Genomic DNA, 13,830 nt, shown 5'->3' on the forward strand with positions numbered 1-13,830 from the left:
TATATCTGAGCCTGTCATAGGCCTGGTGCCATGTTTGACCTTTATACTTGAGCAAGTCATAGACCAGGTGCTCTGTTTGACCTTTATACTTGAGTCTGTCATAGGCCAGGTGCCATGTTTGACCATTATATTTGAGTCTGTCATATGCCGGGTGCCATGTTTGACCATAACACTTGAGTCTGTCATAGGCCAGGTGCCATGTTTGACCATAACACTTGAGTCTGTCATAGGCCAGGTGCCATGTTTGACGATTATATTTGAGCCTGTCACAGGTCGCACCTCCAAAAGGTTCTACAATTCGGCCAGGTTTAGTTGAATCCAATAAAGGTCAGACATGGATGCGTCACTTACACATACATCATGTGTGAGGAACATTAATATCACATTGTTTTACAAAACAAAACGTAATGCAGTACATTTCTACGACTTTTTATTATGCCTTTTCTTTAAGAATTGTATCTGTTTATGATCATATCCACACATAAACACATGTCTGCTGCAAAACGAACATCAAACTGGCAGTACATTTCCCAATGATGTCATCAGGGATGGCGGAAAAGGCTTCGTCTGAAACAAATAACAGTGTAATTCAAAATTTCAAAAGGTGTTAAAATACTGGACACCTGCTTATCAATTATACTGTTCCCATAGCTTAACATACAATAACTCAATTCCACAGAGTCTGTGGCAAAGACTTATCATACAGCCTATCAGCTGCTTCAAATCCCATTTTTCTATTCTTTTTGAGAAAAGTACTATTTTTTAGGTACAGAAGAAAAAGTAAGTTTGACCCCAACAGCAACCGAGCTTCTTTAAGTTGAACATGTAAGATTGGATGAATTTTGAAAATTAAGTTTTCTGACATAAAGGGTGAAGAAACTGAATCCTGGTCATACTTGTTATTTTACCAGTCCTCATGAAAGAAATTATCCTTAGTTTGGAAAACTGCATTCCCATGAAAGTTTTACCCTGTAACAGTCTTGAAACCCAATGTGTTATATTTTTCAAAAACACACAATTGAATCATCAGGGAATCACTTTGCATGCAGCGGTTTAATGTTCATGTAGAGGTCTAATATTCATGGAGAGGTTGAACATTCATGAAGAGGTCTAATGTTCATGAAGAGGTCTAATGTTCATGAAGAGGTCTAATATTCATGCAGAGGTCTAATGTTCATGCAGAGGTTTAACGTTCATGTAGAGGTCTAATGTTCATGCAGAGGTTTAACATTCATGAAGAGGTCTAATGTTCATGCAGAGGTTTAACGTTCATGAAGAGGTCTAATGTTCATGCAGAGGTTTAACGTTCATGCAGAGGTCTAAAGTTTGAGTGGAAACAACTGCTAAGAAGACCTTGGAAAAGTTGTGGTTTAAAACACAATCTTATTGGGAAATACATGCTGGTGCTATTCATACTTTTGAGCATTGTAAATCTTATTTACTTTTTATCCTACACTGAGTAGTTCAAGATTTATTTTCATAATAGACACATTAATCATTTCGAACTGCAACTTCACAAAGCAATCTGTATTACAGATATAAAATTGTGTAAATTTCCAATAAAAAATTCTCTCATTATACATAAATTCTATTTCATGCAATTTTGCTGAAATAAAAACACCAAGTCCAATCTTGTCTAAATTTAAATAAATTATGTTGCATTTGTCCATTGCAAACCGATTTTCTGAGAGTCTGATTTCCCATGAAAGACAGGGTATGGGAGATTTGAAATTTTAATGCTATGAAAAAAGTTCCTTTTTAATTAAACAGACTGAGGGATGTACACAGGACTTGAATTTAGCACTTACACACTCGCAAAATTTGCAAATGCGAGTTGAATTTAAAGACACTCGCAAAAATTTGCAAGTTCAAAATTTTCGGAAATATGCAATCCTCGAAAGTGATATAAACATTATCAGTGATCAATTCCTGCACAATAGATGTAAAACTTATTTTAGAAATGCCTACTTTAGGTTTCCGATAAACACACAGAAAGTTATGACGAAGATTAACGTTCTGCGCACAGGCAGGTACTCGTTAATATTAAAACAATAAAACTATGCCTTAAACAGTGTATTCCATACAATATATTTTTTTCCTGGCAAACAAAAAGGGTTGACTTAAAAATTGCGAGTAAGATTCAGGTTTTGGGATTTGAAAATTTAAGCACTCGCAAATATTTGCAAGTATCAAAAAAAGTTAAATTGGAGCCCTGGTACAACAAACACCACATATTCTCAGCTTTCTTTTTGATAAAAAGGCTTCCCAATAAGTATGTTGTTTGTTCACTTCCATCATGTAGTTTGTTTACTTCATCAAAAGTTTTTATTTTTATGTAACCAAGATATTTTTTGTACACAATTTTCTTTGCCAAATTAAATGACGCTATTTTCAAAATAAATGAAAAGGGTAATGAAATTAAATGAACGGATGGCCCTGTACCACTTTGAAAAGTAAAATACTTCAAGACTAAATGACTATTAAAGTGAAAGTGAAAAACATGTCCACAATATTTTCCCTGGAAATTATGAGCTTTTGTCTGTTCTATTTTCAAATGAAGTAAATATACCAAACAAAATTGGTAAACAAGTGCACCCCTTCCCTACCTCTTGTATGGTGTGCAGTGTGCTTTGGTAGACAGACTGGTTTTGATGGTTGCAGTCTGAGGAGAGGCGGGCCATTATATCACAGGTGAGAACCAGTCCCACACTTCCCGCCAAAACACTGCTGTCTGTCATCACGGTTATCATGGCACCTGCAAAAGGACGGTTGCTATTCATACATGTTTGTACATTATCTGCTGGATATTTTAATCATATACTGCGTTTTTGTGTGTGTGTTTTTACATATTTGTAACAAAAACATCACAGATGTTTGATAATATCACTCTGCAGAAAATTTCATTTGACATTGCACAGATAAAAAAGTAACATAAATGATAACAAATGTACCTTTTAAAAATTAGCTTTACATGTTATGAAGAACCATTTATCATATTTACTGAGTGATAACTAGTGATAAGCATCCACAGAGATCCACCATGGATTTCATGGATTTAACAGAGGACCATCAATAGTTTGATACACTCATCCTTCGCTATATTATCTCCTTAAGAGTATAACTATTTTTACAGAACCTCTTCAACTACTAGTAAAGCATTTGAGAAGTAAAAGAAATGTATTTGACTGTATTTATAAAACATAGAAGGGCAGATAATGTACAATACACATGTAGATTTAATAACAAAGTGACACTGAATGTACTGTTTGCAATGTTGGTAGAGCCACTAAGAACTATAGCAGTATTAAATGATTAAAGAGTATCAGCAGATTTTAATTCATCCATGAATATTTTATAGACGAGAATGTTAGATTCTAATAAAGTATTTACGATGCTACTGCTGATCCTCTTGATTATTAGAGATAGTTGGCATCAAAAACAGAAGGTTCATGATAAAGTAGTATTAGTATTTAAATGACTGAAGAGACAGTGTTAAATCTGTATGCAAAGACTTAATATGCAAAAGAAAGTTGAATGAATTTCAGAAAAAAAAATGCACAACTTTGTAATTCAATTCGAAACATTAAATGTATCTATTTTTCACAAAAGGAAATGTAATTTCCTAGTGTGCTAGATTTGTTTCTGGATGCTAATTAGCTTCAACAAAGCCTGAGACCATGTAAGCAATTATCTCATGTCTCCTGTGTATATCAGTTGACATTCAGAAATAACTGTGACTCGGAACAATGAAACTGATCCTTTCAGAAAATTACCTCCTACATGAATGTAACAAAAGTTAAGGTATGTCATACATAAATCATAAATGTGACTGAATATGAATCCTCTATACATATTTCTATCACATGTTCATATGCCATTTTTATTTATGTAAGCCTAAATAGGACATTTACATTCGTGTGGAAGACCTGAGTGTTAGACATAACACAGCCATAATAATATTTATTATAAATGTTTCAGGTCTGGATGGAAAAATCCGAACTGAGGGCACTTGCGTAAGCCGGTAACAGCGCATCATGACCCTTTAATAGTAATTTAAGATCACTATTGACATCAAATTATGTTTTTGATGATTAATTAGTTTCATTTTTAATTAATTATCTTTCATACTTGTATATTCAATTGCGCTTCATTGATATGACATAAATGTTCTTTTCATAAACCATACAATATAATAATTGAGAAGTGGCCCGCTGTTGCGGGTGACTCATCTGGAATGGGGTTTCCAGATGGGATTTTCCAGCATGGCTAAACTCACCGGCAATGACTATCCTGTGAGTAAGAAATGTTATTCCCATAAACAACAACAAAATAATCACAGCAGTATTTTTTCCCCTTTCAGGGAGTGGTGGCAGCACACTTTGATAGGGAAAAAAGAGCATTGTTTTGGCGAAAAGGGGAAAGATACTACCATGATTCATATAATGCCAAAACACTGCACATGCTACAAAACAAATACAGATACTTCAATGTAGGGTGCATATATGGTATCATAGTACATACAATCTAATGTTTTGTAACATTGCTGTTTTATTATAATAAAAATTAACTTTTTCACACTTCTGATAACCAGTGTACCCACCAGGCTGAATTTCAGCCAAAATGTGCCTAAGGAGAGTCAGGTCCTCTTGAAGAATAAGAGTGTTTGAAGAAGTAAACAGTTTCCTCAGAGTTTCAACTTTTCCTTTCTCCTTACACTTAGATATCATCACCTGAAGTAAAAGTGTCATAATTTGGGTTACCAGTACTGTTTCATTATAAGGCCAATACCAAGTGTTTACCTACAAAACCACTATCAAGTATGTACCCACAGAACCACTATCAAGTCTGTACGTACAGAACCACTATCAAGTATGTACCCACAGAACCACTATCAAGTATGTACGTACAGAACCACTATCAAGTATGTACCCACAGAACCACTATCAAGTATGTACGTACAGAACCACTATCAAGTATGTACGTACAGAACCACTATCAAGTATGTACCCACAGAACCACTATCAAGTATGTACCTACAGAACCACTATCAGGTATGTACCTACAGAACCACTATCAAGTATGTACCCACAGAACCACTATCAAGTCTGAACCCACAGAACCACTATCAAGTATGTACCCACAGAACCACTATCAAGTATGTACCTACAGAACCACTATCAGGTATGAACCTACAAAACCACTATCAGGTATGAACCTACAGAACCACTATCAAGTATGTACCTACAGAACCACTATCAGGTATGAACCTACAGAACCACTATCAAGTATGAACCTACAGAACCACTATCAGGTATGAACCTACAGAACCACTATTAAGTATGAACCTACAGAACCACTATCAAGTATGGATCTACAGAACCACTGTCATAGTATGGACCTACAGAACCACTATCAACTATGTACCTACAGAACCACTATCAGGAATGAACCTACAGAACCACTATCAAGTATGTACCCACAGAACCTCTATCAAGTATGTACCTTCATAACCACTATCAAGTATGAACCTACATAACCACTATCAAGTATGAACCTACAGAACCACTTTCAAGTATGAACCTACATAACCACTATCAAGTATGTACCCACAGAACCACTATCAAGTATGAACCTACAGAACCACTATCAAGTATGGACCTACAGAACCACTATCAAGTATGAACCTACAGAACCACTATCAAGTATGAACCCACAGAACCACTATCAAGTATGGACCTACAGAACAACTATCAAGTATGTACCTACAGAACCACTATCAAGAATAAACCTACAGAACCACTATCAAGTATGGATCTACAGAACCACTGTCAAGTATGGACCTACAGAACCACTATCAAGTATGTACCTTCATAACCACTATCAAGTATGTACCTTCATAACCACTATCAAGTATGAACCTACATAACCACTATTAAGTATGAACCTACAGAACCACTATCAAGTATGTACCTTCATAACCACTATCAAGTATGTACCCACAGAACCACTATCAAGTCTGTACCTACAGAACCACTATCAAGTATGAACCCACAGAACTACTATCAAGTATGTACCCACAGAACCACTATCAAGTATGGATCTACAGAACCACTGTCAAGTATGGACCTACAGAACCACTATCAAGTATGTACCCACAGAACCACTATCAAGTCTGTACCTATAGAACCACTATCAAGTATGTACCCACAGAACCACTATCAAGTATGTACCTTCATAACCACTATCAAGTATGTACCTTCATAACCACTATCAAGTATGTACCTTCATAACCACTATCAAGTATGTACCTTCATAACCACTATCAAGTATGAACCTACATAACCACTATCAAGTATGAACCTACAGAACCACTATCAAGTATGTACCTTCATAATCACTATCAAGTATGAACCTACAGAACCACTATCAAGTATGTACCTTCATAACCACTATCAAGTATGTACCCACAGAATCACTATCAAGTCTGTACCTACAGAACCACTATCAAGTATGAACCCACAGAACCACTATCAAGTATGGACCCACAGAACCACTATCAAGTCTGTACCTACAGAACCACTATCAGGTATGAACCTACAGAACCACTATCAAGTATGGACCTACAGAACCACTATCAAGTCTGTATCTACAGAACCACTATCAAGTATGAACCCACAGAACCACTATCAAGTCTGTACTTACAGAACCACTATCAAGTATGAACCCACAGAACCACTATCAAGTATGTACCTAAAGAACAACTATCAGGTCTGTACTTACAGAACCACTATCAAGTATGAACCCACAGAACCACTATCAAGTCTGTACCTACAGAACCACTATCAAGTATGAACCCACAGAACCACTATCAAATATGGACCTACAGAACAACTATCAAGTATGTACCTACAGAACCACTATCAGGTATGAACCTACAGAACCACTATCAAGTATGAACCTACAGAACAACTATCAAGTATGAACCTACAAAAACACTATCAAGTATGTACCTTCATAACCACTATCAAGTATGGACCTACAGAACCACTATCAAGTATGAACCTACATAACCACTATCACGTATGTACCCATAGAACCACTATCAAGTATGGACCTACATAACCACTATCAAGTATGGACCTACAGAACCACTGTTAAGTATGTACCTACAGAACTACTATCAAGTATGTACCTACAGAACCACTATCAAGTATGGACCTACAGAACCACTATCAAGTATATAAACCTACAGTACCACTATCAAGTATGTACCAACAGAACAACTATCAAGTATGGACCTACAGAACCACTATCAAGTATGTACCTTCATAACCACTATCAAGTATGGACCTACAGAACCACTATCAAGTATGAACCTACATAACCACTATCACATATGTACCCATAGAACCACTATCAAGTATATAAACCTACATAACCACTATCAAGTATGGACCTACAGAACCACTGTTAAGTATGTACCTACAGAACTACTATCAAGTATGTACCTACAGAACCACTATCAAGTATGGACCTACAGAACCACTATCAAGTATATAAACCTACAGTACCACTATCAAGTATGTACCAACAGAACAACTATCAAGTATGGACCTACAGAACCACTATCAAGTATGGACCTACAGTACCACTATCAAGTATGTACGCACAGAACCACTATCAAGTTTGGACCTACAGAACCACAATCAAGTATGAACCTACATAACCACTATTAAGTATGGACCTACAGAACCACTATCAAGTATGGACCTACAGAACCACTATCAAGTATGGACCTACAGAACCACTATCAAGTATGGACCTACAGAACCACTATCAAGTATGGACCTACAGAACCACTATCAACAATGAAACCACAGAACCACTATCAAGTATGAACCTACAGAACTACTATCAAGTATTTACACACAGAATGCCTCAAATGTTTGGTAATGGATATTAAGGTGAAAATAAGATTATGAGAAAAATGGTTCTCTACTTAATGGCTCAACCACACTCAATTTGTCAAAGGCTTGATTCTGTTTTTACTACTTACAGTGAGCTGTTTATGTAAATGAAAACAGTTGTAGATTTTCTCTGCAAAGAAGCTGTTGTCCTCTGTGTCATAGAGCTGGCTGTATCTTGATGTGGAGCGCTCAGAGATCACCTGCTGGAGGTTGCGACCTACAGTGAGCTGGGCCAGCATAAACTGCAGGCAGGATGCAGAAGACCAGAACTGGGCACATGTGTACTCTAGTAGAAGCTGAAGTTTGGACTTAGGATTAAAACATATTCTTGATTTGTAAGGTATTTTAAATCATATTACATTTTTGACGAAGAATGATAAGCTTAGAGTGATGTAGCACATGGTTGAAACTGTAGCAGTCTAATACTTATAGAGATACGGTCAACAAAAACAAAACCTAGGAACATGGAATACAAAATCCATGAATGGAAACAAATGATGGTGCTTCGTTTACAAACAATATCGGCTGTTTATGTTCTTGACGTAATATTTAGGTATTTTTATTACCCACCACTACTCAAATATAATTCAAACAAACATATTCATGAAACTGAAAACTGATAAGAGTGCCAATTTTTGTACTTTCTAATACATTTATTAGATAGAATGAAAATTACCTACCTCATAACATACATTACTGTGAAGACTAGGATACTGCAAAAATAAAAAAGAAATGTGAATCAATATACAGGATAAATCAAGTTACATATCTATTTCAAAGATATTCTACCAACATATATAAGCTGACTTATCAACCGTGTAGCATTAATAGGTAATTAAATATAGGTATCATTTTCTTTGAATGTTGATATATGAAACTGAGTGGTAATAGTGTATCTCCAAAGAAACTGCATGAAGAGTACGTAGGTCTTGTCTTTTTCTGTTCCATTTCATGATATGGGTAATGGAGCTGATTGTGTGTGTTGTGTCGATGAGGTGAACATTGGACACAAGTGTTATGAACATCATTGAATACTTGTTACAGAAACAAAGTGGATATGCCAATGTAACAGACAGACAATTTCAGTTATTTCAATACTGTAGTCTTGGTATTCGTATTCTCAGAGTAGTCAGCAAAGTCTGTCTTGGAATGTATTAACAAACGAGAAACAAGTTTCATGAAAATCCAGCAAAAGGTTAAGGAGATATGGAGCTAATGGGAAATATATGACTCAAACCTTTCACCTTCAACTGTGATCTTGACCTGGTCAAATGTAGCTGGTCTTATGCTGGTGCACCCATAGTTAGATTTCTGCATGTTGTGTAAATATATTTAATATTTAACCCAATTTTAATACAAATCTTCAAGGAGTTTAGGAGATATGGAGTGGACATGAAATATATGACTAAAACCTTTGACCTGACACTGTGACCATGACTTTGAGCAGGCATGCCAGTTAAGTTAGTTCTGCAAGTCGCCTCCATGTCATGAACATTTAACTCTAGTTTCATGAAATGTATGGCTTCAGCCTTTGACCTTCAGACTGCCTTTAATTTGTGTTCTGCACGCTGTCTCAATGTGGTGAACATCTATTTTGGGTTTCATGAAAATCTTTACATGAGTTTAGGAGATTCCAAGTGGACATGAAATCTATGGCTTGCACCTTTGATATTGATGTTCAGCCAGCTTGCCTGGAGTGTGGGTTCTGAATGGCGCCCCATTGTGGTGAACATTTGACTTAATTTTCATGAAATTACTTCCATGGGTTTGGAAAATACAGAGTAGACACAAACTCTATGGCATGAACATTTGAACTGTTCCCTTGAGCCAGTGCTGGAGGGGTTTAGGAGAAACGGTGCAACACAAAATGTGACTGACAGATATGCGAATAGACAGTCATACATGCTATAACAGTTGTCTCCGCATAGCAAGGGGGAGACATAATTACTAAAAAAAAACAGATACAAGCACAATAAGCACTATTGGCTTATCTATTGAGCATTGTGTCATTTAAGAAACTTAACAAGACTGCTCAAAGCAAGTATCAAATCATTCCAGCGGCCAAGAAGCCAGAAAAATGGTTATTTGACCTTTAACAACTTCAGGTGAGATTGACCCTGACATTGAAGGGAGATGGCTTAAACACGCCATCTCTGTATGTTGGCTTGTACCTATCATTGCTGATCATAAACTGTTACCATAGAGCCAACACTGCTGAGTTTGAATATTGGATGTTATTGCCATTATGAAAGATCTCTATTTTGAATGTAAAAATACCGTAGCAATGCCAAATAGCTCATGGGTACCTCAGTGAATCCCTTCTGATGTAGAACCTGACTGACAAAGCTGCAGGCCTCCGTCCGTATGTCTGTGTCTTCATCTTGAACCAGGGTAAGACACACATCCAACAGGCTGAAAAAACAGATGGCTTAGTTTGAAAAAATGACGTTAATAATAGAATCGTTTAAACCTAACTCCTATCATTTATATAAATCAGCTCACATTTTAATCAACAACAACATCAATACTTAACAGGCATTACAAATTGGGCAAACTGGTCCTAGTTACAAGCTAAGAATGTTAATGCACAATACAATACGTCTGTTTAGCAATTTACTTCAATTTCATAACAAACAATTTTAAACTGATTGACAGTTCCTACTTATAACATGACCTGTCTTGTTGTTGATACAAGATCAATGCCACACCTCCATAAACTCACATAACACTTGAAAGTTTATTGCCCTTACATTGACCTGACCAGAAGCTCCCCTAGTGCCCGGACTCATGACCTATGCTCCATCTGACACCGTACTAACCTGACTACATGTTCACCCTTCTTGTCTTCCAACAGACCGTGTCCTGCAATCCCTAGTGCCCGGACTCCTGACCTATGCTCCATCTGACACCTTACTAACTTGACCACATGTTCTCCCTCCTTGTCTTCCAACAGACCGTGCCCTGCAATCCCTAGTGCCCGGACTCCTGACCTATGCTCCATCTGACCCAGTACTAACCTGACCACATGTTCTCCCTCCTTGTCTTCCAACAGACCGTGCCCTGCAATCCCTAGTGCCCGGACTCCTGACATGCGCTCAGTCTCATTGGTAGCAATGGAACACCTCTGTAACTCCTTTACAAACATGCCAACAGCTACAGGATCTCTGAAGTGACAAAGAAATAAGAAATTAAGATTCTGCAGAGGCTGTTCTGTGAAAATTCTTTACAGAGAAAGACGCCAAAAACTTCATTAATGTGGACAACTGTTAACGTAAACAATAGCAAGAATGAACGAATGTATGCTTCAACATGCAGTATGAAACATGGGACGTCCCCTGAAAATAAAACACATAATAAAGCAGATTAAAAACCTTGTGCTATCCTTTATGTATGTAGCCTGTACGTGTAGACAAACTGCCCTTGCAATAACCACCACAGATGAGCGTGCCTGACCACTCCACATTGCAGGGTCCAGGTCTGCAAGAGCTCCTTGTAGTTGAGCCCAGTCCTCTATGTCCATCTGTCCGTATTGCTCATACAGGAAACATACCAACTCTAGGGAAGAGTAGCGGTGCTGGAGGTCACTGTCAGATATGAACACTGCCAGCAGGTCTGTCTGTAGGTATTCAAAAGCAGACTGTTAGAACTGTCATATGTGAACAAAAACAAGAGGGCTGCAGAAAAAATGCTAATACTCGTTAGTTTTTTTTAAACAAAACAAGTGCCAGACAGATAATAAAATTACTGTGCCTACATTCAGGAAAACCTAACATGAAATATAAGCATATATGCAGGACTTTCAACTTCGATGGAGCCATGATCTATGAGATAGAGATATGGGACTTACACACAGAAAAAAGAACCAATGGCAGCCAGAAAGTGCATTTTTAATATGCCTACAGAGGCATAAAAGGGGGATAACTCAACAGTAACTGTAGCCAGATTTATGCATCTTACTGTACATGTTCATCATGAGTACCAAGTTTCATTAGAATATTTTTAACAGTTTTAAGGTCAAGGGTTAAAGATTATGCATGCCAATGACTATGACCCTGACAAGGACACCACGGCTAACAAATTACCTCAAATATTTCTTAAATAAACACACGAGCTAAAAACATATGACAATTATTTTATGCAATTTCTTTTTTGCATGTTACACAGTAAAATACAAATACATCATATATTATTTTTAACAATCTAAAATCAATTGTGTTGTAATAAAAGCTCCATCTTTTAGATATAATGGCATACCATGAGGTTCTCAGGTTCATCCAAGTCCAAGTTAATCAGGTTGCCAAGGAGATGTTCCAGACATGCTCCCCTGGTTTCTGGACTGCCATTGGCTAGCAGTCGACCAATCACAGCCTGGATACTCTGACCACTGAGGTTACAACAGGCCAGCAGAAACTCCACACCAGCATCACACAACACACTGCCTCCAACCAACTTCAAAAACAATTTGTAAAGATCTACTGGAAACTTGCAGAACTAAATTAAATGTACATCATAGTTATAATAGAATGTTCTTTTTTTTATTATTCTGACAATCATTCTTAGTAACTTGTCAAGTTATATTGTTTAACATTCTCTCATGTGAGCTGAGATACAGAGCACACAACAGTCAATGCTTTTTCACCTGGCTATCCTGGCAGCACCTGGTCATCACAGCCTCAGTGAGTGTCCTGGGAACTTCGAGGCTGGGTGAGCCCGCCAGGACAGTGGTCAGTAGCTGCACATGTAGACCTGACAGTATCCCCGTCCTAGCATCCAGCAGCCACACTTTGTCCACCAACACTCCCCACACTGACCGCAGGCTGGACGGGCTGCAACATAGATACTATGTACATATAATCCTTGTATTATGGGAACACCTTTTGTTTGGGGTACTTTAGCCATTGTAAGACCTACATGTATTATCATCTTTCATCAATTTTTATTTTGTTGTTCTTGTTGCTAAAAAAGTTGACTTTTTTTCTTTAAGTAGAGCAACTTCAGGCGATTCCGACACTGAAGCGCAAAAAATTGTTTAACACCTTACTTCTTTTCATCAATATAAAAATAGGTGTCGACATTAGTCATATTAATATATAACATGTACCTACATATCAGAGTTATCTGCACGATTATACCAATCAGTAATGCGCATGCAGAGTTATAAAAACTAGCGAGTGGTAACAATTCCAACACATTTCGGCTAAACCGGATACCCTTTTAGACCTTTAAATGAAATCACATTTGAACAATACAATTCATCATTTTATAAATCATCAAGCATCGATATCAATGTCGGCATATAGTCAATGATTCCTCTCAGTTTGCTAAGGTTTTCAGCAATGGCACACCAACAACTGCAGCATTTAGATAGCCATCAATAAATGACGTAACACGCAGATATAATCCAATCCGACATGTGCACTTTCAGTTTCCTGCCACCGTGACAGTGAAAATTGTTATTTTGTTATTGTTTGTATCATGTCAGCAGGCCATGAAAAACTTAAATCAACATGTTGTTAAATATTAATTCATAATTTGTAATGTGTTTTGTTGTCATTAGCATTTCAATTGTACGTTAAAAAAGTTATTTTATTTTGGTACTATTATTTCGTCTGTAGCAATAAATTGTTTAAACCATGGAAGAGAAAGAATAACTGTAAGGTTTTCTGAAATGAAATCTAGATTTTTTTATAAAAATTCTGGAAAGAAAAAATGAACTATTGACATATATATATAAGTAATGAATTGAGTGACTGATGTCATCATATGGGAATATGTTGGGCACTTTAACCAGACCAACTGTGTTCATACCCCACTAACATCAATCATTTAATTCATTTCTAAAATAAGCTTCGTTGTAGTGTTA

At 36.9% G+C, this 13,830-nt stretch overlaps 1 protein-coding gene across 3 annotated transcripts in view; it reads right to left on the reverse strand.

The window, feature by feature from the left end:
* Nucleotides 1-413: 413 nt before the first annotated feature.
* Nucleotides 414-13,830, reverse strand: part of LOC128208965 (thyroid adenoma-associated protein homolog) — a 97,061-nt gene continuing 83,644 nt past the window's right edge. For all 3 annotated transcript variants that reach the window (XM_052912731.1, XM_052912732.1, XM_052912733.1), the window contains exons 26-35: nucleotides 12,607-12,793; nucleotides 12,222-12,416; nucleotides 11,339-11,583; nucleotides 10,985-11,131; nucleotides 10,274-10,379; nucleotides 8,648-8,680; nucleotides 8,057-8,263; nucleotides 4,601-4,730; nucleotides 2,607-2,755; nucleotides 414-567 (exon numbers count right to left, since the gene is read on the reverse strand). In XM_052912731.1, the coding sequence (XP_052768691.1) occupies nucleotides 511-567; nucleotides 2,607-2,755; nucleotides 4,601-4,730; nucleotides 8,057-8,263; nucleotides 8,648-8,680; nucleotides 10,274-10,379; nucleotides 10,985-11,131; nucleotides 11,339-11,583; nucleotides 12,222-12,416; nucleotides 12,607-12,793 (1,456 nt within the window). In that variant the 3' untranslated portion in view covers nucleotides 414-510. The remainder of the gene's footprint in view (nucleotides 568-2,606; nucleotides 2,756-4,600; nucleotides 4,731-8,056; nucleotides 8,264-8,647; nucleotides 8,681-10,273; nucleotides 10,380-10,984; nucleotides 11,132-11,338; nucleotides 11,584-12,221; nucleotides 12,417-12,606; nucleotides 12,794-13,830) is intronic.

Source organism: Mya arenaria, chromosome 11, assembly GCF_026914265.1.
Source record: "Mya arenaria isolate MELC-2E11 chromosome 11, ASM2691426v1".
Taxonomy (NCBI): domain Eukaryota; kingdom Metazoa; phylum Mollusca; class Bivalvia; order Myida; family Myidae; genus Mya; species Mya arenaria.